Below are 25,831 nucleotides of genomic sequence, written 5' to 3'. Positions count from 1 at the left end.
ACGTCTAAAGGGCTGAGCAAATACACTAACCCCCTCCAACCCACTCTCCACACTGTAGCCAGATCAGGAAACTCATGTACCTTAAATTCTTCAACCAGTCCCAGATACCCACTTTGCCTAATAAGGCCCTCCATGATCTGTTCCTATCTTCTTCTTCAGCTTGTCTCTCAACAATCCCCTCCTTTTCAATACCCCATCAAACTAAATCTTTCAGTTTATTAAAAGTATCCTTAAATCAGCATTCAACTCAAGTGAAATATATAGGTAGGACATGTTTAAAAATTAAGTCACTTTTAATATATAACTTACTACCAACTAGTTGCTTTTCATCTATTGAAGCCCAAGCAAGTTCCCAGAAGTCAGCACCTGGGAGTTAGGATGGGAATAGGGACAGCCATTGTGAAGATTTGCTTTAGTGTTTCAGTCAAAGGACTCACCTAGTGTAATCCTTTGGTACTATGTTTGGAACTTCTGCAAGGGCCAGACCAGTCTGGGAGTACCCAAAGTAATTCAGAACTCTTCAACTGAAGGCCTTGATTCCTCTGGCCTGAGAGTTAAGTTTAACTCCCCGCTTCTCTCTTCAGCACCCACCTAGGGCAAGAGTTTTCCTAGCTTAGTGACCCATCAATTACCCAAGGAATTTCTCTGTTTTAAGTTATGTTATCAGAGAATCTCACTTTGGGTGGGTCCAAAGTTCATGTAAGGCTGAAGGATTTTGCATCATAATGTTGTGAGATGCCACACAAGCCAACCCAAGCCAAACCAAGGGAAGGTGCTTTGAAATTTCATTTTATATCTTCAGATCCTCTCACTGCTCAAATCAGCCTTGTGACAAAGTATCTTCTTTTTTAAAAAGAGTTTGCCTACCCATCTGTGAGCATATGAGTCAATCAGTTAACATTTACAGCGCCCTTAAATGAGCTTAGTTTACTGGTGGGAGCTTTGGGGTTATAAAACGAGCATCCCGACAAGGCCTGACTCTGAGTGGACAGATAAAGCTTTACTTGATGAAATAATAAAGTGCTAAAATGTGTATAATTGCCATAAGTGCTTTAATTTAGAGTGATAGAAACTCCTATGAAGAGAAATTTTTAGTGAAGACTGAACAGAGAAAGTGATGTTTTTGCTGCAAATTGAAGGATGGGTGGGATTAAGGTAAGTAAAGGGTTGTGAGGATTTCATTGCATGGGTGGCAGCCAAGGTGGACCTGTAAGGGCACAAAGGCACAGACAGAAGAGAAATGATATCAAGTAGGCCTGTCCCTACTGCCAGTGCTCCAGAAAGTACTGCCTACCACAGTGGTTCTCACACCCAAGAGGGAGTCATATTCCATTAAAACACAGATTTCTGGGACCCACCGCAGAATTTCTGATAGGATGAGGCCTGGGAATTTGCATTTTAAACAAGTTCTCAGGTGATGCTGCTGGTGCTGGTCCAGGGCCCAACCTTTGAAAACCACTGGCTTAAGTAAGCTGGTAACTGGGTGGTTCACTACTCAGTAAATGTCATCCGGGAATTATGTGACAAATCGTCTCTCTCAGCAATACCCTTTGTTCTGCTTCTTTCTGCTCCTAAGCATATGGTGCTCTCATTCACACCTTTCCATTTCAGTCACATCGTTCCTTCCCAATGCCACCCTATTCCCACAACCCTTATGGTCGCAACCAGATTGAGTTCGATCATTTCCTGCCTTTTCTGTTATTGTGGTTGTAAGCTGATTTCGGATGTTGTGATCTTCAGCCAATCTAAACTTTGAGATCTTAAAAGGAAAAAGTGAATAATGTTATCAGTTTTCAGTTTCTACTTTTACTTCCTTATCTCCTGCCAATTCATTGGTAAATTAATGTAGTAATGTGGAGACCTGATTTTGATTTTCTATTCAACACTGATAATTACTTCCCAAGTAGAAGCCTATTTGCCTTGGATTTATTTCTCTTTGATGAAATGATTACCCAAGTAGGTAGCAGTGTGACTGTTACAGTGGCTCTGATAATTGCATGTTGATTTAAGGCTTTACTATTAAATAATTAGATTACAGTTGACCCTTGACAGAAGCTTTGAATTCCTTTAGTTTTATCAGCAATCACAGTACATGGCCAATTACAAGTAGTCAAAACCCACTGTAACTTTCTTTCCATGAATAATGAAAGGAGTTAATAGCACATAGTAGGCACTCATATATTTGGTGAATGAACAAATAAATGCAATTAAAATAAATGGATAAATAATTTCAATTTGCTCCATGAAACAAAAACAGACATAGTCTTGTGAAATATAGGCATGGTTATTTTGTATCAGTTTTAAATTTGGCAGGCTACCAAATGTTAATTTGCTTTTAGCTAGTTGAGATTAAATGTAATTCCTTCCCAGAGCAACCCTAAAGTAAGCAAGCATGAAAGCATTTTCAGAGTAATCTAGGAGGAATTGACATTTAAAGGAGTTAGCATTACATCTGTACTTTAAGGCTATTAATTTCATAGATAAATTAACTTCATTACTCTATCTTTATCTTAACATTTCGAAAGGGCTCCATCATCTGGACGACTGACAGCCGAGGGTCAATTGAAACTGCTCTTATCCCAGCCAGGTTGTAATTGGAACCTGCTTCTGGAAACCCTACTGCATCAAGATGGTCTTTTACTGAGAATCTTGCTGAAGAGCTCAAGTGAGTATATGAGAATGTCCTCAAAAAACCCAGTCATTGCTCAAGTTGAATGAATTTTTTTTTCCCTATTTGAACATGGGCAGAGGAATGTAAACCAACTGCTTTGTATCAACAGTCAGTGGGGTTAGCTGCAAACAAAATATTGAATCACTTTATAAACCTATTGAAAAGATTCTTTTTCAGTACCTCAAAATGTGGGAATATAATCTTTTTATGTGGTTCTAGTTTATCATAACTATCATTATATAGAAATATATTAATATCTGGAGTTTGAGATGCCCAAGAATATTATACAAACATAGTTAAATGTCAAAAACAGAAGTCTCAACCAGATCTAAGAGAGAGGGAGAGAAAGGAAGACAGAGAAAGAGAGAAATTGCATTAGAACTACACTAGAAATTTCAGTGGATCATGAAGAGGGCTTATGTAATTTATAAACAAGCAAACTGTGGCTTATAGCCATATCCATTGGGACATAGAGAAGTCATTGTAAGAAAAGTATGAATGGAAGTTGAAGAGTAATAGAAGACCATACTTCTCTTAATTAGATTTACTTTTTTCCCTGTAAGTGCTATTTTAGAAAATGGTAAGTGAAATTATGCCAATCTAATTATATTCCACTGCTCTCCTGCTATATCTTTGAAGAGTTTTGTAACCATTTTCACATACCCCTATACGTTTCTCTCCTTCCATTCTATACCCTACATGAAGCCAGACTAACTTTATCAATCACTAGTTTCACTGTAGGTTTCATGCATCACATTCTTTTTTTTCTAGCTCTTCATCACCTGAAGTACCTAATTCCCATCTATCTGTCATTCAAATGTGACCCAAGAGTAGTTTTCTAACCTTTTATCCCCCACTATTCACTTATATACGTGCATGTGCCTGCACACTTATTTCAGCCCATTGTCCTCAAAGTTACATGCACCTGCTCCCTCCACACCTTGGCTCACCCATTTGTTTTCGACTTGAAAGACCCTCCAAAGACAGCCCAGCCTCCACCAGTAGTATCCAAGGACCAGTTGATGTTCCAGATCTTTGAATGCTCTAGTTGACCCTGTTCTCTTCCTCCCCTGAACTTTACAGTGTTTGTTATCTTGGCAACTTATTTGCCCTTTAGTATATGCTGCCTTATGTTGTTATTATGTTTGTATATAAATAAGGCAGATGTCACCAGGCCCTATCAGCCTGTTGGTATATAAATGAGGCTTATAGTGTTCTCCTGTCCAGATGGCTCCAGTCATTTCTGGGAATTTTTAGTTCCTCAGATCTGCACACAACAAGTTCCCCATATTCTCCTCTCCCACCCACCCTGATGATGGCTTCCCCAAAGCCATTTATTTAGGGGAAGTGCTTCACTGCTGATCTCCTTGTGAGACTATTGCTCCTGCTCAGGTGCTCCTAAACTCATAAAATCTTGTGGTGCCAAAGGTCACCTCAACTCCTCATCTTGCTGTGTTCCAAACAGAAATTCATAGATTACCCCTCTCCCAAACCCTGAATCCCTGAATCTCACTTTATTCCCTTTGCCTCCAGATAGTACTGTTTAGGTCTCAAATCTCACAAAGTTGATCTGAAAGCAATTTCATTAACTTCAGCCTCTAAGGCCACTCTCCTGAAGATAACTGGTATTAGGGAAATACTTCCTTAAGTAGCCAACTTTTATTGTTTGCTTATTAGGTTTTAGGTGCTGTGCCAAGCACTTCACATTTGATTCTTACGACCTAATAGAGTATATACTATTGTTTTCTTTATGTTAAAAGTAATGACATTAGAGTTTAAGATAATGTCATTTGCCTAGAGACACACACAGCTTATAAATGGTGGGTAAACCTGGATTCTGAACCCAGCCGGAGCTTTCTGTCCCCTGCCCTTCCTATATAAATACTCACACAAATCAAATCCTGGCGTGGGCTAGGGGAATCTGAAAGAACTTTAATCTGCCCACTCTCAGGCTGAATCAACTAAGACATTCTGATGCACATGTATTTAACAGGTCTTTCCAGTTAAGTAATTAGGCCGATCACAAGTTTTTATATATTCCTTTGCAAGTTACCACAATGCTTTATGGAAAAAGTCTAAAAAAAAAAAAAAAAAGAAAAGAAAAGAAAAAGAAAAAAAAAAGGAAAAGTCTAGTGATTGTACAATCAATGATCAGTTAGAATATAAAATACAGAGCTTCCCTTAAACTTAATAATCGGGGCTTTCAGGCAAGATGGCTGACTGGATACTATCCAACTGGGCTACAGAGTTACACTAATATAATCGTAGAAACTCACAAGCATGGTCCCAGAATAGAATTGGTCTCTTATCGGTAGAGTTATATAGAGCAGCCTGGAAAACCAATTGTGATCAAACCTTTTGACTATAATGATATAGCCACTAAGTATAGCAGTCATAGTTATGAATATCTAACCATGTTTTCTTCCAAATGAAAACGACATTTACTTGCCAAAAATATTATATCCACCTTCTGGTACATATAGTATTGTTAGGTGTTTGATCAGGGTTATATGGCTGTTCTGGTATTGTCTTGTATTGAATTTTATTGACTACTGCAAATACTGTAAGAATGAAGTGACGGAATTTACTAATCAATTGATTGACTTACTTATTAAGTTCCCATGGAAGTCTTGTCACTTTAAGTTAGAAACAATATACTCAGGGAATCTTATTAACTAGACTAAGATGGAAATTATTATGTACATAAAAATAAATTTGTAATATTTTATGCAGAGCTTTTCTTTTCATTTGATTAGAAGTCTCAGAGTATTTCAGAACTCATTTGGTAATTTAGAAGTTTGATCATATTTTTAGAAAAGCAAAATTTTGGAATAAGATATGCTGAATTAGCTGTTTCAAGCAACATAACTGTCAGCTTTTTATGGGAGAGTTTTCCTTTATAAATAGGGTCTTTTTGGTCTAATTGATAAAACTTAACTCGTGTTAAATTGGCTCAGGAAGAAGAATCAAGAGATTTTGAGTACATATTTTCATTATACATATTTTAAAACAAAGTTCTTTCTCTAAGAAACAGTTATTAAATTCTGTTAGGTACAGATTTTTTGATACATAGTCGTGTATTATAAAGGCTAAAACACATGCCACTTATCTCTTTTATATCTGTAGCTTTTGGTTTTGCTCTATGAAAATGATTTATCAGAATTTGTATTTATTTATTTTTTTAAACCAGCAGATCATAGAGGTGCCTGGGTAGCTCAGTCAGGTAAGCCCTGACTCTTGATCTCAGCTCAGGTCTTGATCTCAGGATCATGAGTTTAAGCCCTACATTGGACTCCATGCTGGGTGTGAAGGCTACTTAAAAAAACAAACAAAACGAAACGAAACAAACAAAAAACATCAGCAGGTCATATACAGAAATGATTGTCTTATAGTATGAGATGCAACTTCACTGCTATTTTGGAAAATAGCAAAATTTAATAAAGGAATGGTAAAATTTTAACCTATAATATATGCTTCATGGGCTCCAAACTTCTAGGAAGTGAAATCATGTTTTTGCTATGGGTAATAATTCCTCCTGTATAAAAAAAAATGTAGCATTTTCAGGGAACGATTACATTACTAAAACTTGATAAACATAAACTGATTTCACATGGGGATAGTTTATAACATTCTTAGGGTAACATTCAGTTGGCATTAGAAGATAATGTTTGTTGGTTTTATTTTTAAGGTAGGACATCTTAAATTTGAGGGAAAAAACTCTCAGTTACAAATGTTTATAGAGGATTTTAAAGTTGTAAGACACTATTTTGGATTATTGACTTTAAAAACCTAGGGTGATTGTTTTGGTAATTACTTCACGAAGACCACATGGCCCAAACAGTTTCTTGAGGCAACAAAGGAACAAATATTTGTTAACAGGTGGCCTTTTCCTGTTGGTGACACTTGAATGAAGTGTGACTAACATTCTTTCCTTTGCCCATTGCCCCAAGAATGACTCCTAGTGAAACTTCTGAGTTTCTGGTGGTTTTCACTTGGAATATAACAACACGAAGCAAGCAAATACGTAATGTTTATCATGTTCCAGACATTGTTTCTAACTACTTTACAGGTGTTCAGTGAACAAATCCTCCTAAACAACTCTCTGTGGTAGGGACAATTTTCATCTCCATTTTAAAGATGAAGAAACTGAGACACGAAGACATTAAGTCACATGTCCAAGTCACATGTGATTGGCCAAGCGGGATTTGATCCAGACAGCTGGCTTCCAGAGGTTGTGCTTTCCCCCACCACACCCCTTGGCATCTACGCAGAACCGGAGTTTCCCAGATTGCAGGGCTGCACAACCTGGGAGCTGTCAGGAGCCTGTATACTGCACAGTGTGTACATTTCAGCCTTGTAACAAAGCGAAGATAATCAAGAAACAGATTACACAAAACTCTTAGATAAAAACGCTGCTACCACTACAAAGGGACGGTTGACTTAAAATGAATGAATCAATTCAAATTCTCTTATTTTACAGTTAATATCAGCCTGATTTTTTTTTTTTTGCATAATGAGAGCACTGTTATGGCAGAAACTTAGTGTTTGTTATACACTCTGTGTGTGTGTGTGTGTGTGTGTGTGTGTGTGTGTGTGTGTTGTTTTACTTTGTAAGTATGAGCAAAGTGCTGTTTTATGATTGTCTTGAAGGAGATGACCAAAAGTAAAAATATACTCCCTCTTGATACCCTCAGCGTACCTAACGTCGATGTCCTAAGTTGCTTTTGTTGGTGATGATATCTGTACTCCGACTTGTTCAGTCTTTTTTCTTCTCTGGATTTGTACCCTATTCTTATTAGGAACAGTGGAACCATATTTGTGTGTTTTTGCCCTAGTCTTTTCCAACCAAGTGTCCATCCTGTCCTAGAATGATGATGAACTAGCTTAGAATGTCAGTGGGCTCTGGGGTGCCTGGGTGACTCGGTTGGTTAAGCGCCAGTCTTGAGCTCAGGTCATGATCTCTCTGGTTCATGGGTTCGAGCCCTGTATCCGGCTCTGTGCTGAGAGCTCAGAGCCTGGATCCTGCTTTGGATTCTGTGTCTCCCTCCCTCTCTCTCCTCCATCCCCACTCGTGCTCTGTCTCATTCTCTCAAATAATAACTAAACATAAAAAAAAATTTTTTTTAAAGAGTATCAATGGGCTCTGTAGAACTATTATAGTCCCAGAAACATTTATCACTTATTGCCTAGGGTCTGCTGAGTTTCTCTGAGGGTGGTGTGTTTATAGGGTATTAAGTAAAACAAAGCTTCTTGACTTTAAAATGCAAATGTGTCACCTGGGAAGCTTGTTAAAACTGCAGATTCTGATTCAATAGGTTTGGGGATGGGCCTGGGTCTCTCCATTTCTAACAAGCTCCCATGTGATGCTGCCCCTGCTGCTGCTGGTCCCTGGCCCACCTTTTGAGTAGCAAGGCTGTCTAAGAAAGAGTCTATAGACTCCTTCTATAGCTGCTATAGAAGGCGAAGAATCTGACTATGTGGCTTGTCTTTCCAGTGTATTACTGGCTTGTAAGGAGACAATATTTACCTAGGAATATTTATAAACCATTTTATCTGGAAGGTCACGTAGTCAGAAAGCGTGATCTCAGTATTGATCTGATTATGTCACTCCCCTCCTAAATCCCTTTAGTGGCTGCCCACTACTTACAGGGTAAGGACCCTCTCCTTGAGACATGAGCAATGCCCATTGTGCTCTGGCTGTGGCTGACTCATCCAACATACTGCATCCTACTTTCCTCTAGCTTAATATGCATTTTCTGGTCTAGGTTGTGCATCCTAGATTTGTGTATCTGTAACAGCAAGGGCCCTGCAGAAGTGTCGTGAGAAAATAGGCAGGTACTTTAACACCAACTACCTTTTACTTGGCCCATATGACAAGTTCTTTTCTGCTGCAGAACCTTTGAAATGTGGTTTTTGTGTGTCCAGAATCTCTTCCCTCTTCATTTTCCTGGCTGCCGCTAATCCTCTTTTAGCTTGAATATTACTTCCTAGGAAGTCATCTTTGATTGTTCCAAAAGGTCCTACCATGATTCCTTTTGTAACACTTGTTACAATTTTAAGCGAATGCTGAATTAACGTAACTATGTACTTAACATCTGTCTCAGTGGGTGCAAGTTCCAGGAGGGCAGATAGATCAGCATTGTATCCGCAGTGCTTGGCCTCCTTCTCGACTCTTTAGTACATAGATTGTACTTGAAATCATTTATTGAATGAATGAGTGAGTGAATGAATAAATGGCAATTAAATTTCCATGAAGCAATTCCGTTTCATTCATTTTTAAATGGAGTACTAATATTGATCTTATGTATTCATTTTAAGGTTTAAGAAAGTAAATACGAAGTACCATTGTTTGGCACTTAGTAGGTGCTTAATTTGTATTAGATTCTTTCCTTCTTTTATACTGAATGCCTGGAAGAATACATCTGATGTATTTTTTCTTTTCTAATCACTACTCCTGTGATCCCTATGCAGTGGTCTCTCCTTGTGCTTGTCAGTAATCCTTCCCTCTGTCTAAGCATAAATTTAAGTGCTTCCTAGGAAGTAGAGTTTCTCCTTTAAGGCCTTTTGCCTGAGAAGGTATTGACCGAGCAGCTGTCAAGATGCTAGCACATGAAGATGAGAACTGGGACAAATAAATATTCTCAAGTTCTAAATATTGTAACACTCCTTGGGAACCTTCACACACAGCTTGGGAGACTGGGAGCATGAATTTTGCTATAATGCTTCTCTTCCACGGAATCAAATCTAATCTGGCTTGACAGTGGCTGAAATATTTTATATTCTATCTCTTCATGGCACCTAGAAAATGTCTAATATAACTATAGGAACATGTGTCTTCTTTAGCAGTTAATGTGCTTCTAGTGTTAGCATTGCAAAATGATTGGGCATTATATTACAAGTGATACTATTATCATGAATTTATGTAGCATCTTTGTCCTCAACAACTCAGAGCGATTTAACATATTATTTCATTTATGACCCTTGGATTATTAGGACCATTTTGCAAATGATGAAACTTGGATTCAGAGAAATTGAATAAATTGCCCACTTGATATTTAAGTGGTCCTTGTTAGCAGAGAGAAGAGCCATTATTTTGTGACAGTGTATCAATTGTTTTTAAATAAATTTCTAAAATAAAAACATGAGACTTTATGGAGGTATTCATTCTTAGAAATAAGAAATAGCATTCTTTTGAATTAATTTCTGAAAATTTCGGTTACTTGATTTTACAAATATGTTCTCTATTAGACTAATATTTAATGGGCTCTAACTAGGTACGAGGCACTGTTCTCAGTTGGAGATAGAATGGTAAATGTGACATGCCATAGTGCCCTTACATTCGGGGGGATTAATTGCTGGGGAAAATTGGAGAGGACGGACCTTATAAAGTAAGGAGGTATTAAAAATTGGATAAGTTCAGCTGCTAATAAGTGCCATGGAGTGCTTTTATAAAACAGAGTGACTGAAGAAAGATTGACAGACTGGGTAATAGGCAAAGGCTGCTCTGAAGAGTGGATGGCTACTTGCTTGAAGTAAGTTATTGGGGAGTAGATGGACGATGTCCTTCACTATTAGATTATTTGGAATACATGTACACTTTCTTCCAGTATTCTAGAATGGGAGCTGGCAAACTTTTGTATAAAGGGCCACATAGTGAACATTTCAGGCTTTGTCAACTCTACCATTTCTGTCACAGCCACCAAACTCTACCACTGTCATAAGCAAATGAGCATGGCTGTGTAGGGGAGGAAGAAGTTTTCTTCAACACTCTTAGGGCTTCTGAACGGGTTGAAAATTCAACTGACAAAGATACATTAACAGGGGAAAAAGAATACAAATTCACTTTTAAAAAATTCTTTAATGTTTATTTTTCTTAGAGAGAGAGAGAGAGAGACAGAGTGTGAGCAGTGGAGGGGCAGAGAGAGAGAGGGAGACACAGAATCAGAAGCAGGCTCCAGGTTCTGAGCTCTCAGCACAGAGCCCTACACGGGGCTCGAACTCACATACTGTGAGATCATGACCTCAGCCGAAGTCGGACACAACTGGCTGAGCTGTCCACATGCTTTCTTTCTTGCTTGCTTGCTTGCTTGCTTGCTTGCTTGCTTTCTGATACAGGAGTGACCCAAAGAAACAGTTAAATTGGAGCCTTTTTATGCTAGGTTCAATGAAGAATGGACAGTCATGGAGAAATATGATAGGTCAAAGGGTATGAAATTAGTAAGTTGGGGGAAACTTAGCAGGGCCTATTTGTTAGGATCCTTCTTAGTATCCTTTTGACTTCAGAAACAGGGATGCCCTTACCCTCCTGGTATAGAGAGGGCACCTGTCCTGTTTCAGGAGAGAAGAGCAGGGGGAAGGTCAGAGTGACCTTCCTGCTTCTGCTGTTTTCTCAAACTCTTTCCAGTGTTTAAAATATTCAGTATGCCTAGGTACCGTATTTGAGGTAGCATGTCAGAGCCCCATCAGCTGTATTCCAATGAAGTTTTATTTATGCACACAAAAGTTTGAATTTTACATAATTTTGTGTGTCACAAAGGATATCCTACTTGTGATTTTTTTTCCCCAACCATTTAAAAACATACAAATCATTCTTTGCTTGAAACAGAAATCAGTCTGTTGAAAACAGGCATCGGTCTGGATTTGTCCCCCAGGCTTGCCAACCCTTGCTCTAGAATATTGTACAGCACCCAGGCTCCCACAGTGGCTTTAGTACTTCTCTGCAGTGAAGTCATCTGGAGAGGAGACCTGCACATACTGCTAGCATGACAATTTTAACTTCTCTCCCAAAGTCTGAATAGACATTCCCACTGGGTAGATAGGCTTGATATCTGCCTACAATTTCCCTTTGAAAAGCTTTGACTTGGATTTACCGTATAGCCATTTAGGGACCTTGTGTATTGGGGGTCCAGGTGGAGCTCAAAACTTATCTCTCACTCCCTAGGGCTGCCAGCTGCACAATTTGGACCAGTTATCCACCTATGCTTAGTGGTCGTCAGATCCTGCCTGAAATATCATGGTCTTTTCTGGACACAACTTGTTTAAAGGGAGATTGCCCATTAAGAGTGAAAACTGTGCCCCTGGGTGGCTCAGCCGGTTAAGCATCTGACTTCTGCTCAGGTCATGATCTCACATTTCATGAGTTCGAGCCCCACATCAGGCTCTGTGCTGACCTCTCAGAGCCAGGAACCTGTTTCAGATTCTGTGTCTCCTTCTCTCTCTGCCCCTCCTCCACTCATGCTCTGTCTTTTTCTCTCAAAAATAAATAAACTTAAAAAAAAAGAAAAAGATTGAAACTGCTAAGATGTTACCTAGGCCATACCTTGCTTAAGTGAACTGGGTATGTATAACTTGGAGAAGAAAAGACTAGAAGAGGCAGGATAGCGATCTTCGAATATTTTAAGTCTGAATGTAAAAAAAAAAAAAAAAAGCTGTCCACGTCAGCAAGTAGAAATACTTGGGAATAAGTTGGAAGGAGATGGATTTGGCTGTCACTCTGTCAGTCAGAAAACCTGAATTCTCATCCCTAATGATACCTGAGGAAATTGTTTACAACTCTGTGCTTCTTTTCTTTATCTACTAAAGAGAGGAGAGTAGATTTCTATACCCCTTTCTGATAACAGTATCATGTAATGTTTCTTAAAAATGAAAAACAGCTTGGTAACTTTGTTTCAGTATTCTTTACCTCAATACCTAGGGTTCCTTGACTCCCTGCTTCCAAGAATAAAGAGGTGGACACAGAATAAAAAGAGCAGCAGGCAAAAGTTTATTACTTTCTTACAGAAAGTAAGAATAGTAGGAAAGCTGTCTTAACAGAGAGGGGGCATTGGAAAGTGAATGCCTGTGAGAATAGGCAGGGGTCTTTTTTAAATCGGGTTTTGGTGGTGAGGGTGGGGTGCTCCCCTTCCCCCACTTTCCTTCTCAGGTTCTACCCTTATTGGCTAGGTAACTCTAAATGCCTAGGCATTTCTTTTTGATTGGCCCATTTCCATAATGGTCTATGGCTGTACCGTTCTATGGTCTACTACTTATTTTTATAGTCAGGACTTTTGTCAAATTCCTGATGGGAACATGAGGGGGAGTAGGTGGTGTCTGTTACATGCTTAAGAGGAACTTACCCCCAAGGAAGTTTGCTATGGTCAGTCATGCCCAGCATTGTTCCAAAATATGTGGTTTTCCCCACCCAGGGACCTCAGGTCCGAACCTTTCCCTCTATGCTTCCTGAATCCTATCTTTTCGTATCATAACTTGAGCTGTCCAGCAGTGGGACAGCTGCCTGGAATGGTAATGGAAATCTCACCACTGTAAGTATTCAAAAAGAAGCTAGGTCACCATTGTCACGAATGCTAGAAGACTTTTTATTCATTGACTCAACAAATGTTTATTCATTTATTGACCAAATATTTACTGACCTCCTTGTAAGGTGCCTGCCAGTCGTATAATTTCATTATGTTTCTTAATCAGATGGTTAGAACCTGATATAAATCTGTGGGCTAAGAATCGGTTTTTCAAGACCTCTTTTGGCTGTGCTTTGTTATTTTTTTATTTTTTTTAGATTTTTTTTTTTTAACGTTTATTTATTTTTGAGACAGAGACGGAGCATGAATGGGAGGAGGGTCAAAGAGAGAGGGAGACACAGAATCAGAAGCAGGCTCCAGGCTCCGAGCTGTCAGCACAGAGCCCGACACGGGGCTCGAAATCGTGACCTGAGCCAAAGTTTGACACTTAACCGACTGAGCCACCCAGGCGCCCCATGTTATTCTTTCCAGTGTCTGCTGGTAAAGCAAAATCCTTCTTTGCCCCAAAATGATTCATTTGAATTAAAATTAAATCCAACTTTGGTGACCAGATTTCTTTTCAAATTGGCAATCTCCTTATGCAGAGTAAAACTTTGCACTTCTTTCTACCTTGCTTCCTTTTTCATTTGAAATGCTCACTTTCATTTGCAAATGTAAAGGGCTTGAAGTTAATTTAAGAGTCTATTTGTAAACAGTAGAGCCAGGATTCCGAGGTTCAGTTTTATAGAATAGTACTCCTGCTAAATGTAATACTAGAAAAAGGTTTTATGGTCAAAAATGTTTTAAAACACTATATACTAAAATCCCTTCTTGGAGAGGCACAGGGCTCATGAATAATTAAAGGCTCTGAGAAATCCTGCAGAAAACAAAACTATTTAGTATTGTTGAAGCCAGCACTTCCAGAACATATGGGCTACTACATTAACATACCATGAAATGCACTTTGGAGAAAATCTTATCTTATAAAAAGTATGGAGAGGAACCCTAGTAGATACAGGTAGATAGAGCCAAAACTGTTTCAAAGAGGTTTGCCTATCTACATTTATAAATTTGTAGATATTACATAATAATTTTCAAATACACAGAATTACCTGTGCCTTCTCTATAAAGATGATCAGTTTTCAAGACACTGGAGTCAATTGTCCAATTATAAATCTCTCTTGAATGTAGCTATTTTCTTGATGACTTGTAGAGAACTTTTGTATTTTATTTATCATCAGCCTCTTTAAGACTTATTTTCTTTATTTGTTAAAAAAAATGGAGATTGATGAAGTTTTGGGGTGGTGGGGGGTTTGTGGGGTCCAGAGCCGATGGTCAAGAAAGAATTCTTAAAGACATCTTTGGTGCAAAAAGGTGATTTTATTAAAGCCGGGAGACAGGACCAACGGGCAGGAAAAGCTGCACTGTAACTCTGGGGCACCGTTTTATGGAGTCTGGGGAGATAAAGTCAAGAGGGAATTTCCAAAGAGACTCTCACATGCTAAAGACTTACTGGAGGCCTACCTATTGTCAAGTTAAGGTTGTTTTCCCCCCTAACAAAAGCATTAACGTTGACAGTAGGAGTTCCCGGACTTTAGGCTTTTGGTAGGATTGCCTTTTTCTGGTAAACTGGTGGAGACTCTTAATCAGATTAACCATTTGTTTTTTGTCCTTTCTTGTTTTTGTGCAGCCAGAGGTGTCCAAGGAATATCACAGGAATCCCACCTTGGGGGGGCGGGGCAGGGCGGTGCTAGCTTGTGTTTGTGTTTTGCCCTCAGCTTGCCTCAGGCTCCCTCAACAGAGATAATCTACACTTAGTAGATTTTTGGGGCGCCTGGGTGGCTCAGTTGGTTAAGTGTCCAATTTAGGCTCAGGTCATGATGTCGCAGTTCCTGAGTTTGAGCCATGCATGGGGCTCTCTGCTGTCAGTGCAGAGCCCGCTTCAGATTCTGTGTCTCCCTCTCTCTTGCCCCTCCTTTGCTCACTGGCACATGCGCGTGCACTCTCTCTAAAAAATAAACATTTAAAAAATATATACACTTAGTAGAGTTTTTGTTAGGATCAAGATAAATAGGTAAATACGTGCAAAACAGTGAGCAGAGAGCCAGCACCATTGTGGGTATTCAATAAAGGCCTGTCTCCCATCTCACCATTAATCACAGCCCTGAATTTGGGACTGTGGTTGTTCAAAAGAGGTAGAAATCTGATGTTTAGTTTATTTGGGTATTGAGGAAAACAGCATAGAAAAGGTTGTAAGTGCTTTAATTTGCGTATGAGAATTTGAGAACAGAAAGCAGGAAAATAATTCCCAGGAAAGACTTGGGAAAGAAAATCTCTGAAAAAGAATGATTTTGTTTTGTTTTGTTTTGTCTTTGTAGTTTAATTCATAGACCCATTTCATGAGACTTTGTTTTTAAAATTTAAATTTTGCCAAAATAAGAATACATTGAGGGAGGAAAAAGTAATAATCAAGTCACGTTTCACTGAAAACTTGTAAATAAATGGCAGATCTTTGTATCTATTGTTACCTTTTATGCAGTAGACTCCAAACCAATTTTCAAGTCAGGTTTCAATTTTATTTTTATTAATTTTTACAGTGAACTAGGCTGTGATTTTCAAATTTAGTGCTTCTTTGAAGCCATTTTCACATGACACTCCGCCCCCTTTTTCTCAGGTATCAATTTACCAGCCTGGTGTTTTAGGTGTTGAATCCTGGTTTTATAGGCTACATTTTCTATCCCTGCACTTTCTCTCTAATATCTATGTCTAAAGTGAGTCTTTCAGCCTCTTCCCTTTGGTTAGGGATGCTCATTAGAGCCTGGTTAATTCAGCGTCCCTCAGCTGATGGCACTCTCTTCACCAACATTGCTGCCAAATCCATTTTAGTGACTCAGCAGGAGCTTGTCATTAACAGCATTTTTGTAGAAAGTAAAAATTAAGCAGTCTTGGAAAGCAAAGTGCTAGTGCACCATGTATGTGTAAATCTGTGGTAGCAGTAAACACAGGCTCCTGGTGGGGTTGGTGGGGGAGCTCCTCCCCAGATACCATCCTCTTTTGAAGCACTAACAAGTTTAGTTCTAGTTAATGTCTGCAGTGAAAAGAGCCCTTCAGTGTTACTGAAAAGGCAATCTGTTTTCAATTCTTGTATTTGTTTATAGAAGGTATGAAACATTTGATAGATAGAGGGGAGCCAGATGGAATTCAAAATAGCAGCTTTATTATTGCTTGGGTCAGAAAATATGGCTTTAAATATGGCTTGCCCACACAGCCTCATTTTCCAGAATTAAGATGATCCTTCTGTCCCTCCAACTACCCTAGTTGCCCCCTTCCCACCTCCCCAAGCCACCAACAGAGCTGAAAGCCACGGAATTCCCTTGCAATGGCAGAACCAGCCCTCATAGACTTAATGAGGAGGAGAGCAGGCCAGAATGCAACTCCCTGTGGTCAGGTTGGCCCCAAACTCACCACTGAGAAGAGTCCTCCTTCCTTAGCTAGAAGTGTGGAGAAAGACAGGAGTGTTGACTCATATTAAAGGGAGAACAATAAGAGAGTGCAGGCCTGGGTTAGTTGTAGATCTGATGGAAAAATACCTCTTGGGTATTAATATTGACTGAGGAAGATTAGGCTAAGTGGATGACCTTTGTTTGAACAGTGGATGCTCTAGACAGATCTACAACTCCTTGATATTTATGTCTTTCACTATTGAAGACACACCTGGGGGATTTTCCATTAAACAAACAAGTGTCTTGTCCAGAAGGCTGAGGGAAAGAAAAAGGAAAGGGCTAGACCTGCATGTGGAGGAGCAGGGAAGGGACGAACTTAAGAAGAAGGTTAAAAGAATAGAACCCTAGCGGAGTCTTCTTGAAAGGAATGGGAAATAGAAGAATGAAAGGGAACGCAGAAGAAAAGCCCTAAAGTGTAGGAAATGTGCAAGCTGGGAAAAACCAAGGTTTGTGGAGGAGTGCCTCGAAAAGTATTGGTTTTCACCAGGTTTCTAGGACACCAACCTTAGAAACATTTGAAATCAGCTGAGGCTCACCCTCCATCCAGACCTTCTTAGACAGTTGGTGAGGTCCGACTTAGAACTCACCTTGGTGGGTGTCTAGGTGGCTCAGTTGGTTAAGTGGCTGACTCTTGATTTCAGCTCAGGTCATGATCTCACTGCAAGCCCCACATTGGATTCTGCCCTGACAGCATGGAGCTTGCTTGTGATTCACTCTTTCCCTTCCTCTCTCTCTCTCTCTCTCTCTCTCTCTCTGTCTGTCTGTCTTTGAGGTCATGTCATTGTGACCCTTCTCACATTTTCCCCCCTACAAATATCCTAAGTATCTCAGTAACAATATTGAGTTTGGTGGGCCATTACTCTGAAAGAATATGGCATTTCTCTTATTATGTAAATATTAATCAAATACAGTTTTACTGCAATATGCTTGGGTAAGTGACAAGAATTTAATCACATTCACTGATACCTATCTTACTAAATTAATTTCATTCTTTCCAAGAATGTACCTTTCAAGAGCAAGGTTCTGATACAGATGATAATCTGAACCAAGGATCCAGCTTAATAGAAACCATCTTTAAAGTATTGTACCATTGCAATTTTTCTCCACAAACATTTGGAAATGTTTTTGTGAGCTACATGGAAGAAGAACAATTATGGAACTTTCTATATAACATTCCAGGTATGAAAAATTTACTGTTTGTAAAAGAAGTGTTTTATGGATACTTAAATATATCTTTAAAGATGCTTTGAAAGTTTTATTGATGTCGCTCTTGTTGAGTCTATTATTTGTAAAAGTTTATCACACATTTTTTTTTAAGCATAACAGTTTCTTTGGGGAATCATTAACCATTCAGTCCTATCAAAATATAATATACTTGGGACAAGGTGCAGGGGAGGGAGAGGGAGAGAAATTATGTAATGCAGATTTTCTTTTTAAATTATTATTAGGAACTGTCCCCTCATAAAAATTTAGTTTAATATTTACCATAGATTATGTTTTGCTCTTGAGAAAGTAAGACATTAGTGACATATTATTCTTGGATGCATTTTTTGGCAAACCAATGCACAAAACTACTAGTCATTTTCTTTAAACGTATAAGGTGTTTATTACGACCACAGCACCTGTGTCTCTATAAGGCAAGTATGTCTTCTCGTTCCTTTGGGAACAATATGTTTTTCCATTTGTATTGTTCTTCTGTCTACATAGAATGGATGTTGCAAGTTGCATATGTAACTAGAAAGTGTTCATGGGTTGCCCTACCTTGGGGCCAGATGAATAGATTCTCACCTTGTTCTATACTTAATATCCTGCCTTAAATTACATACTTATTAATATCTTGGGAAAACAAAGACTGAGAACCTAGTGGTTATACTGTGAGTCCCTTAACCATTTACATCATTTACATTTGGCTTTCAACCTACAAACATTTTTATACACTGTTTCAGAAACTACATTTCCATGAAATATTTCCTAGGATCCATATAAAAAAATCTAACTTGCTCATATTCATGGTTTCACTCTTCCAGGACTCAGGACTCTGACTATCCTCTAGATACTACTTGAATATCTTTTTAGCTAGTTTAAGGTTATTATGTTACATCTTTTGGTCATTATCCCTGAAAAATACCAATAGATAACTGTATAATGATTTTTAAAACCTGAATCTATCACTTAAGACTCCCTAATAATTATCTCCTCTTAAAATTTTATCTCCTAGTTTCCATGTATTTCCTACTGTGATCTCTTTACCCAAAGGAGGGACAGTTTTCCAGTTAAAAAGACTGAATTACTTCTGATGTAGACTTTATGGAACTGAAAGAAAAATAACCTTGGAAGCCCTACCACTCCGGTTTTTAGTTATTCAGGTGAAGTGAGAGCCGAATTCTCTCACAAGATGACAAAGAATTGTTGACCCACATGCTTAACCACTATTTGTCCTTCAACACTTAAGTCCTTGAACCATTTTGTCACTTAGCACAACACTGTACTGAAGATACCAATGGCCTTCAGGTGCTGCCATGAGAAAGTGAAACTGCTACTCACTGCTCATTAGTCTTCTCTTCATATACACATTGAGCAAACCCTTCTCCACCAGGTCAGACAAGTCTCTTGAAACAAGTGTTACACATAGTAATACAGCCTGAATTGTGTGGGGTGTTTTAAAGGATCAGAATTTCAGATTGGTGCAATATCCTTGGTCTTTGTATAAATTGTTTCTCCATAAGCATTAAATATCCTCTGGGTCTTGAATATTTTCTGGAACCTGAGACCTTACAGTGGTCACAAGGGACTCCACTTTTGTACAGTTATGTATAAGATATATATACATAAGTGAGTACTTGTTGGTATTATTATTTTGAACAAACTTATCTGTTAGATCAATTATGAATAAGAAAATTAATTTTTTTTATATTACCAACACTTATTCCTTCTTTAATGTCTTTTTTTTTTTTACTTTATGTAAATCTGAGTTTTCACTCTTGTATTATTTCCTTTTACTCTAAAGAATTTCATTTAACATTTCTTGTAAGACAGGTCTACTGGCAACCCATGTCTTCAATATTTGTTTGTCTGAGAAAGTCTTTATTTCTCCTTCAGTTGTGAAGGATAATTCTGCAGGGCATAGAATTCCAGGTCGTTTGGGTTTTTTTGTTTGTGTTTTATTTTTCCCCTTGATACTCCTACATATTTCACACCACTGTCTTCTTGTTTGCATGGTTTCTGAAAAGCTGGCTGTTAATTTGTCCCTTTGTTCCTCTGTAGGTAAGGTAATTTTTTTTTTCCTCTGGCTTTTTTCAGGACTTCTTTGCCTTTGTTTTTTTTTTTTTTTTTTTTGTAGTTTGAAAATGGTATGTGTAGGTATAGTTTTAAGTATTTATTCTGCTTGGTGTTCTCTGAGCTTTCTGGATCTGTGGTTTGTGTTTGATAGTAATTTGAGGGGAACTTCTCGGTCATTATTGTCTTAAATATTTCTTCTGATCCTTTCTTTTTCTTCTCCTTTTGCTATTCCCATTACACATATTACATCTTTTGTAGTTGTCCCACAGTCCTTGGATATTCTGTTCTTCTTCTTTTTTTTTTTTCAGACTTTGATCTCTTTGCTTTTGAGTTTTAGAGGTTCCTATTGAGATATCCTCAAGCTCAGAATTCTTTTCTCAGCTATGTCCAGTCTATTAATAAGCCCAGGAAAGGCATTCTTCATTTTTGTTACAGTATTTTTGATGTCTAGTATTTCTTTTTGGTTCTTTCTCAAGATTTCCATTTCTCTGTTTACATAGCCCATTTGCCCTTGCATGCTGTCTACTTTATACATTAGAGCCCTTAGTAAAGTAATCAAAGTTATTTTAATTCCTGGTCTGGTAATTCTGATTTCCATGTCTGTTTCTGATGTTTTCTCCTTTCAAAATTGTGTTCTTTGCCTTTTAGTATGTCTTGTAATTTTTCTTGGAAGTTGGACATGATGTATTGGGTAAAAGAAACTGCTGTAAAGAGGGTTTTAGTGATGTGGTGGAAAAGTGGGGGAGGGATGGGAAGCATTCTATGGTGCTATGATTAGGTCTTTTAGTGGACCTGTGCCTCTGGATGATGTACTTCATAAGTGTTTCTCAGTTTTTTTTCTCCCATTCTATGTAGGAGAGTATAGCTAGAGTGGGCTGGAATTGGGTATTTCCCTTCTTCTAGGTCAGTTAGACTCTGATAATACCCCAGTGGGTTAGGCTCTATTTTAGTAGTTTCTCCTGAGGGCGACCCTGAAGAAGAACAGAGTGCTCTGACTTATTTCTAAATGTTCCTTTTCCTTTTCCCTTGCTGGAAGCTCTTGGGGATTTTTCTCTGACATTTACTGTGGGCACCTAGTTGAACTCACAGAGATAAAACTCACAAAAGTGTGGCAGCCTCCACATAACAGGGTCCCCATTGAATTTTAACTCTCAAACTTGTCCACACTGAGCCTCCAGCATTTCATCAATTACAGTTCAGACTTCCTACTTTGGCACTGGTTCCCATGGTAGGTTCTGCTTATGAGTCTCCACTCCAGTAAACTGTGACTCCCTGTATTTGCTGTCCATCACTCCAATCTTGGAGGCGGTGGTTTGCCTTATGTCCCCACCTCTCTACAGATCCAAGAAGACTTGTTGATTTTTCCATCTGTTCAGCTATTTACTTGTTGTAGGACAGAGAGGCAACTTCTAAGCTCTTTATATGCAGAGCCAGAAACCAGAAGGGCTCGTCACTTACTATTTTTTTCTTCTCTATTCTCTCTTCCTAAATTTCCTTCTCTTCTTGCTACATCTGTATCTTATCCCTACTGTAGGCATCTGTGGATATTGCTTGATCCTCCCTATACTATCCCATGCTCAACTTGTTGCAGAACCCTGCATCAAAAAACACTGGGCACCCTATACTATAATATTGCAAACTTTACAGAAAATTCCTCTTAGGTAAAATAATAATAACATAGGTTTACATGGTGCACATAGTGCCTACTATGTGCTAGTTGCTTAACACAAATTAATTCATATAATTTTAAAATAATTCTTTGAGATAGGGCTGTTATTTTCTCTATCATTTGTAATACCTTGATTTTATTTTAAACATTAAAAATTTTTTTTAATTTATTTATTTTTTGAGAGACAGAGACAGAGCATGAGTGGGGAAGGGCAGAGAGAGAGAGGAGGAGACATAGAATCTGAAGCAGGCTCCCGGCTCTGAGCTGTGAGCACAGAGCCTGACGTGGGGCTCAAACTCATGATCTAGGAGATCATGACCTGAGCCAAAGTTGGACGCTTAACTGACTGGGCCACCCAGGTGCCCCAGCGTGCTGGTTTTAATAATGGATTGAGTCACTTGGGAAATATTACCTTGGAGTGCCTGACTGACTCAGTCAGAAGAGCATGCAACTTTTGACCTCAAGGTCATGAGTTAGAGCCCCATGTTGGATGTAGAGATTATTTAAATAAATTAAGAAAAAAAAGAAATATCACCTCAAATTTTGAGGGGAAAAACATATGGGTACGTTTCTGTGTTGATTCAAGTGCTTATCCCAAGACTTTCCTGTCATATTAAAAAAATAATAAAATTTTATTGCATTTATCACACAAGTAATACATATTAACGGTTGGTAATCTATATTATCAGGAAGAAGGTAGGATAGCAGAAAGAAGAAAAGAAGGGAGGATGGGAGGATAGAAAAGAAGGAAAAGTAAAAGAAGAAAGAGGGAAGGAGGAGGAAAATACCTGAAATCCCATCAGGCATTGATAATCACCATTAACCTGGAGAATGCATCTTTTAATTCTTTTATGTGTGTGTGTGTGTGTGTGTGTGTGTATGTGTAATAAAAATAACATGTCATAGTTTTCCTAACATGTCTTTATTTTTATTTTTTACTAAACAATATATGGCTTTATTGTGTTGATGGATATATCTTAGCTACTTAAATAACTGATGATTATTGGACACTAAGATTATTTTCAATTTTCCTTTATATCCTTTACATGATTATAATTAATTTCTTATATAAGGTCCAGAGAAGGAATAAATGAGTTAACAGGTAAGCAAAATGTTAAAGATTTGGTATTATTGCCAAGTTATCATCTAAGAAAATCATACAACTTCAATTTCCACCATTAGAGTTGCAGACCACAAGCAAATACTGTTATTCCCTGTTATTTTAATTGCCATTTTCTTTATTACTAAGAAGAAATTTTTTTTTAATTTTTATGGACTGTTTATTAATTATGTGATTTCAAGGTTAAAAACAGCTCTTCTTTTCTATGGCTTTAAACTAGCTAATGAGAAACTGAATTCCCAATTAAATAAGGCACAAAATATTGCCAGATTCTGCTAACTATAATATGCTGTCTGATTTTAAAGTCTCAACATGCATGGAGTCCGAGCCAGAGGTCATCCGATGCTTGAGACTGGCACTGACTGATGCTATCAAGGACATTGTACAGCAGACAGTATTTGTGATGAGGTCTGGGGGAAACTGTGGGCCCAACCTAAACAAGCACAGTGTTCCTGAACGTTTGCGTGAGAGCATTCCAAAGGAATGGAATTACACTCCAAAAGAAACTAAGAGGAAAGAATCAAGCAAAGGTACCTTATTATTATTTTTTTTTGTAAGAACCCATCCTTGAAGAAGCAATTTTCTAAGATATGAAATCAAGTAAAATTCTAAAAATTATAAGATTTGTAAACTATGTTAGTCCTTTTCCCGCCATTTCTATGTATTTGGGACCTGTAAATTTTTTTTTCTTTTTTTTTTACTATGAGCCTATGACTAAGGAAACTAGAAAGGGAAATGACTCAAATGGTCATCTTCTTTATTTAACTATCAGCTCAGAATTTTCTGTGATATGTTGTGTTCATGTTAGTATTCACACATTAGTCGATGATTGTGACTAACTTACCTCAAATCTGTTGAGTAATCTAAAATTCATACTCTCAAGAATATTGCTCTGATGTTTAATGTTCTTTCCTTGAAGTTTTTCCCTCTGCCACCACTAATGATTACTTTCTTTTTTCTTGTTAACAGACCTACTTGTGTAGCCTTTAGGTCAAAAATAGCACTTCATTGAGTACCTACGTAGTTTTTTGACAGAGTGATTTCCCCCAATACCTATGGTTCTGAATTCCGTGCATTGTTCCTATTAGGGGCAGTGCATCTATTAAGTGTATTTTAGAACATGAGTTACATTATTGATTTATTTTATTAATTAAGTGCTGTCTTCTTAAATGGTTTCTTTGTACCTATGTGTTTCTGCATTACAAAACATGTAATGTTTTATTATGTATATTATATAGACATATGAATGAATCTTCTTAGGACTTTTAAAATAAAACTTTTTGAGGGCGCCTGCGTGGCTCAGTCAGTTGAGCGTCTGGCTTCAGCTCAGGTCATGGTATCGCAGTCTGTGAGTTTGAGCCCCCGTTCGGGCTCTGTGCTGACAGCTCAGAGCCTGGAGCCTGCTTCAGATTCTGGGTCTCCCTCTCTCTCTACCCCTCCCCCGCTCATGCTCTGTCTCTTTCTCTCTGTCAAAAATAAATAAACATTAAAAAAATTTTTTAATAAAACTTTTCCCTTTATATTAATCTATAAAATAATATTTTTTCATTAACTTGAGGAAAGTTTCAATGGTAAAATACTCCAACTGAACCTACTAAGTCAATTGAAGAGACTAGCCTTCTTTCATTCTTCTCTATGGAGATCCTAACTAATGTGGCTCTTATCCAGCGACCTTATATTACAAACTCAAATCAATTATCCATCTGTGACCTTTCATAGTAATGCTTTAATTCTGTCCAAGCCCTATTAAACTGCCTTTGAATCTAGTAAAGCCATTTGATTGAAATTGGAAAATGTCAGCTTTTCATTACTTCAGTTCTTCCTTGTCTGAGTGGTTGCCATTTCTCCTTCATTCTAGCTTTTGGATATTTCATAGATTTTGAGCAATTCAGGAGGCATAATCTGTAGTTAATATATCATGTTGTATGAGTAGCACTATTTTGTTGGTGGCTTTCAGGTCATTGTATTCATGAACAGTTTTGCCTTCTACAGGTGTTCTGGAACTCTTCCATAACATTTCAAAGAACCACTGGTTCCAAGAAAAAATGCTTACTTGTAGATACCAGTTTTTGTGATTTTCCTTACTAAATAATATTCTCCATAAAACTATCACTAAGACTCCACCTTACACCTGTCAGAATGGTTAACATTAACAACTCAGGCAACAACAGATGTTGGCGAGGATGCGGAGAAAGAGGATCTCTTTTGCATTCTTGGTGGCAATGCAAGTTGGTGCAGCCACTCTGGAAAACAGTATGGAGGTTCCTCAGAAAACTAAAAATAGAACTACCCTACGACCCAGCAATTGCACTACTAGGCATTTATCCACGGGATACAGGTGTGCTGTCTCAAAGGGACACATGCACCCCCATGTTTATAGCAGCACTATCAACAATAGCCAAAGTATGGAAAGAGCCCAAATGTCCACTGATGGATGAATGAATAAAGAAAATGTGGTACACACACACACACACACACACACACACACACACACACAGAATGGAATATTACTCGGCGATCAAAAAGAATGAAATCTTGCCATTTGCAACTACGTGGATGGAACTGGAGGGTATTATGCTAAGTGAAATTAGTCAGTCAGAGAAAGACAAAAATCATATGAGTTCACTCATATGAGGACTTTAAAAGACAAAACAGATGAACATAAGGGAAGGGAAACAAAAATAATATACACAGGGAGGGGGACAAAACATAAGAGACTCATAAATATGGAGAACAAACTGAGGGTTACTGGAGGAGGCATGGGAGGGGGGGTGGGCTAAATGGGTAAGGGGCACTAAGGAATCTACTCCTGAAATCATTGTTGCACTATATGCTAACTAATTTGGATGTAGATTTTAAAAAATAAAAAGTTAAATTAAAAAAAAAAAACTATCACTACTACTACTAAGAGTAGAAGAGTAGAAGTAGAACATTCCAAATCACATAAATATATACAAGAAAATGGTGGAGGAAAGTAACTTTATAAACCATTTTGTGCATTCCAGGTGGATATGACAATAGGAAAATACCATGAGTCTCCATCTCTGCCCTCTTTTAGACTGACAGTGCTCAACCTTTATTATCCCTACAGTATACAAGACAGATTTTATTTACAGGCCAGACATTAAGTCACTTATTCATCCAATAAATATTTACTAAGTGAGCTACTACTACATATCAAGCATCTCAGTTGAGGCTAGAGATAAACTATAAAGAAAATACCTCCTCTTGGTGCTTGAAGACTAGTAAAATTGGTTCCAAATGGGTGCAAACACCTCAGGGAATGTACAAGACAATTCTTTGGTGTATAACAAG

At 38.1% G+C, this 25,831-nt stretch overlaps 1 protein-coding gene across 5 annotated transcripts in view; it reads left to right on the top strand.

The window, feature by feature from the left end:
• KIAA0825 (KIAA0825 ortholog) overlaps nt 1-25,831 on the top strand; it is a 382,909-nt gene that overhangs the window by 147,231 nt on the left and 209,847 nt on the right. For all 5 annotated transcript variants that reach the window (XM_027037906.2, XM_053221670.1, XM_027037922.2 and 2 more), the window contains 3 exons: nt 2,526-2,665; nt 17,448-17,627; nt 22,822-23,046. In XM_027037906.2, coding sequence (XP_026893707.1) covers nt 2,526-2,665; nt 17,448-17,627; nt 22,822-23,046 — 545 coding nt within the window. The remainder of the gene's footprint in view (nt 1-2,525; nt 2,666-17,447; nt 17,628-22,821; nt 23,047-25,831) is intronic.

Source organism: Acinonyx jubatus, chromosome A1, assembly GCF_027475565.1.
Source record: "Acinonyx jubatus isolate Ajub_Pintada_27869175 chromosome A1, VMU_Ajub_asm_v1.0, whole genome shotgun sequence".
Classification (NCBI taxonomy): domain Eukaryota; kingdom Metazoa; phylum Chordata; class Mammalia; order Carnivora; family Felidae; genus Acinonyx; species Acinonyx jubatus.
The sequence above is the reverse complement of the archived record's forward strand: the minus strand, read 5'-3'. Positions and strand labels throughout refer to the sequence as shown.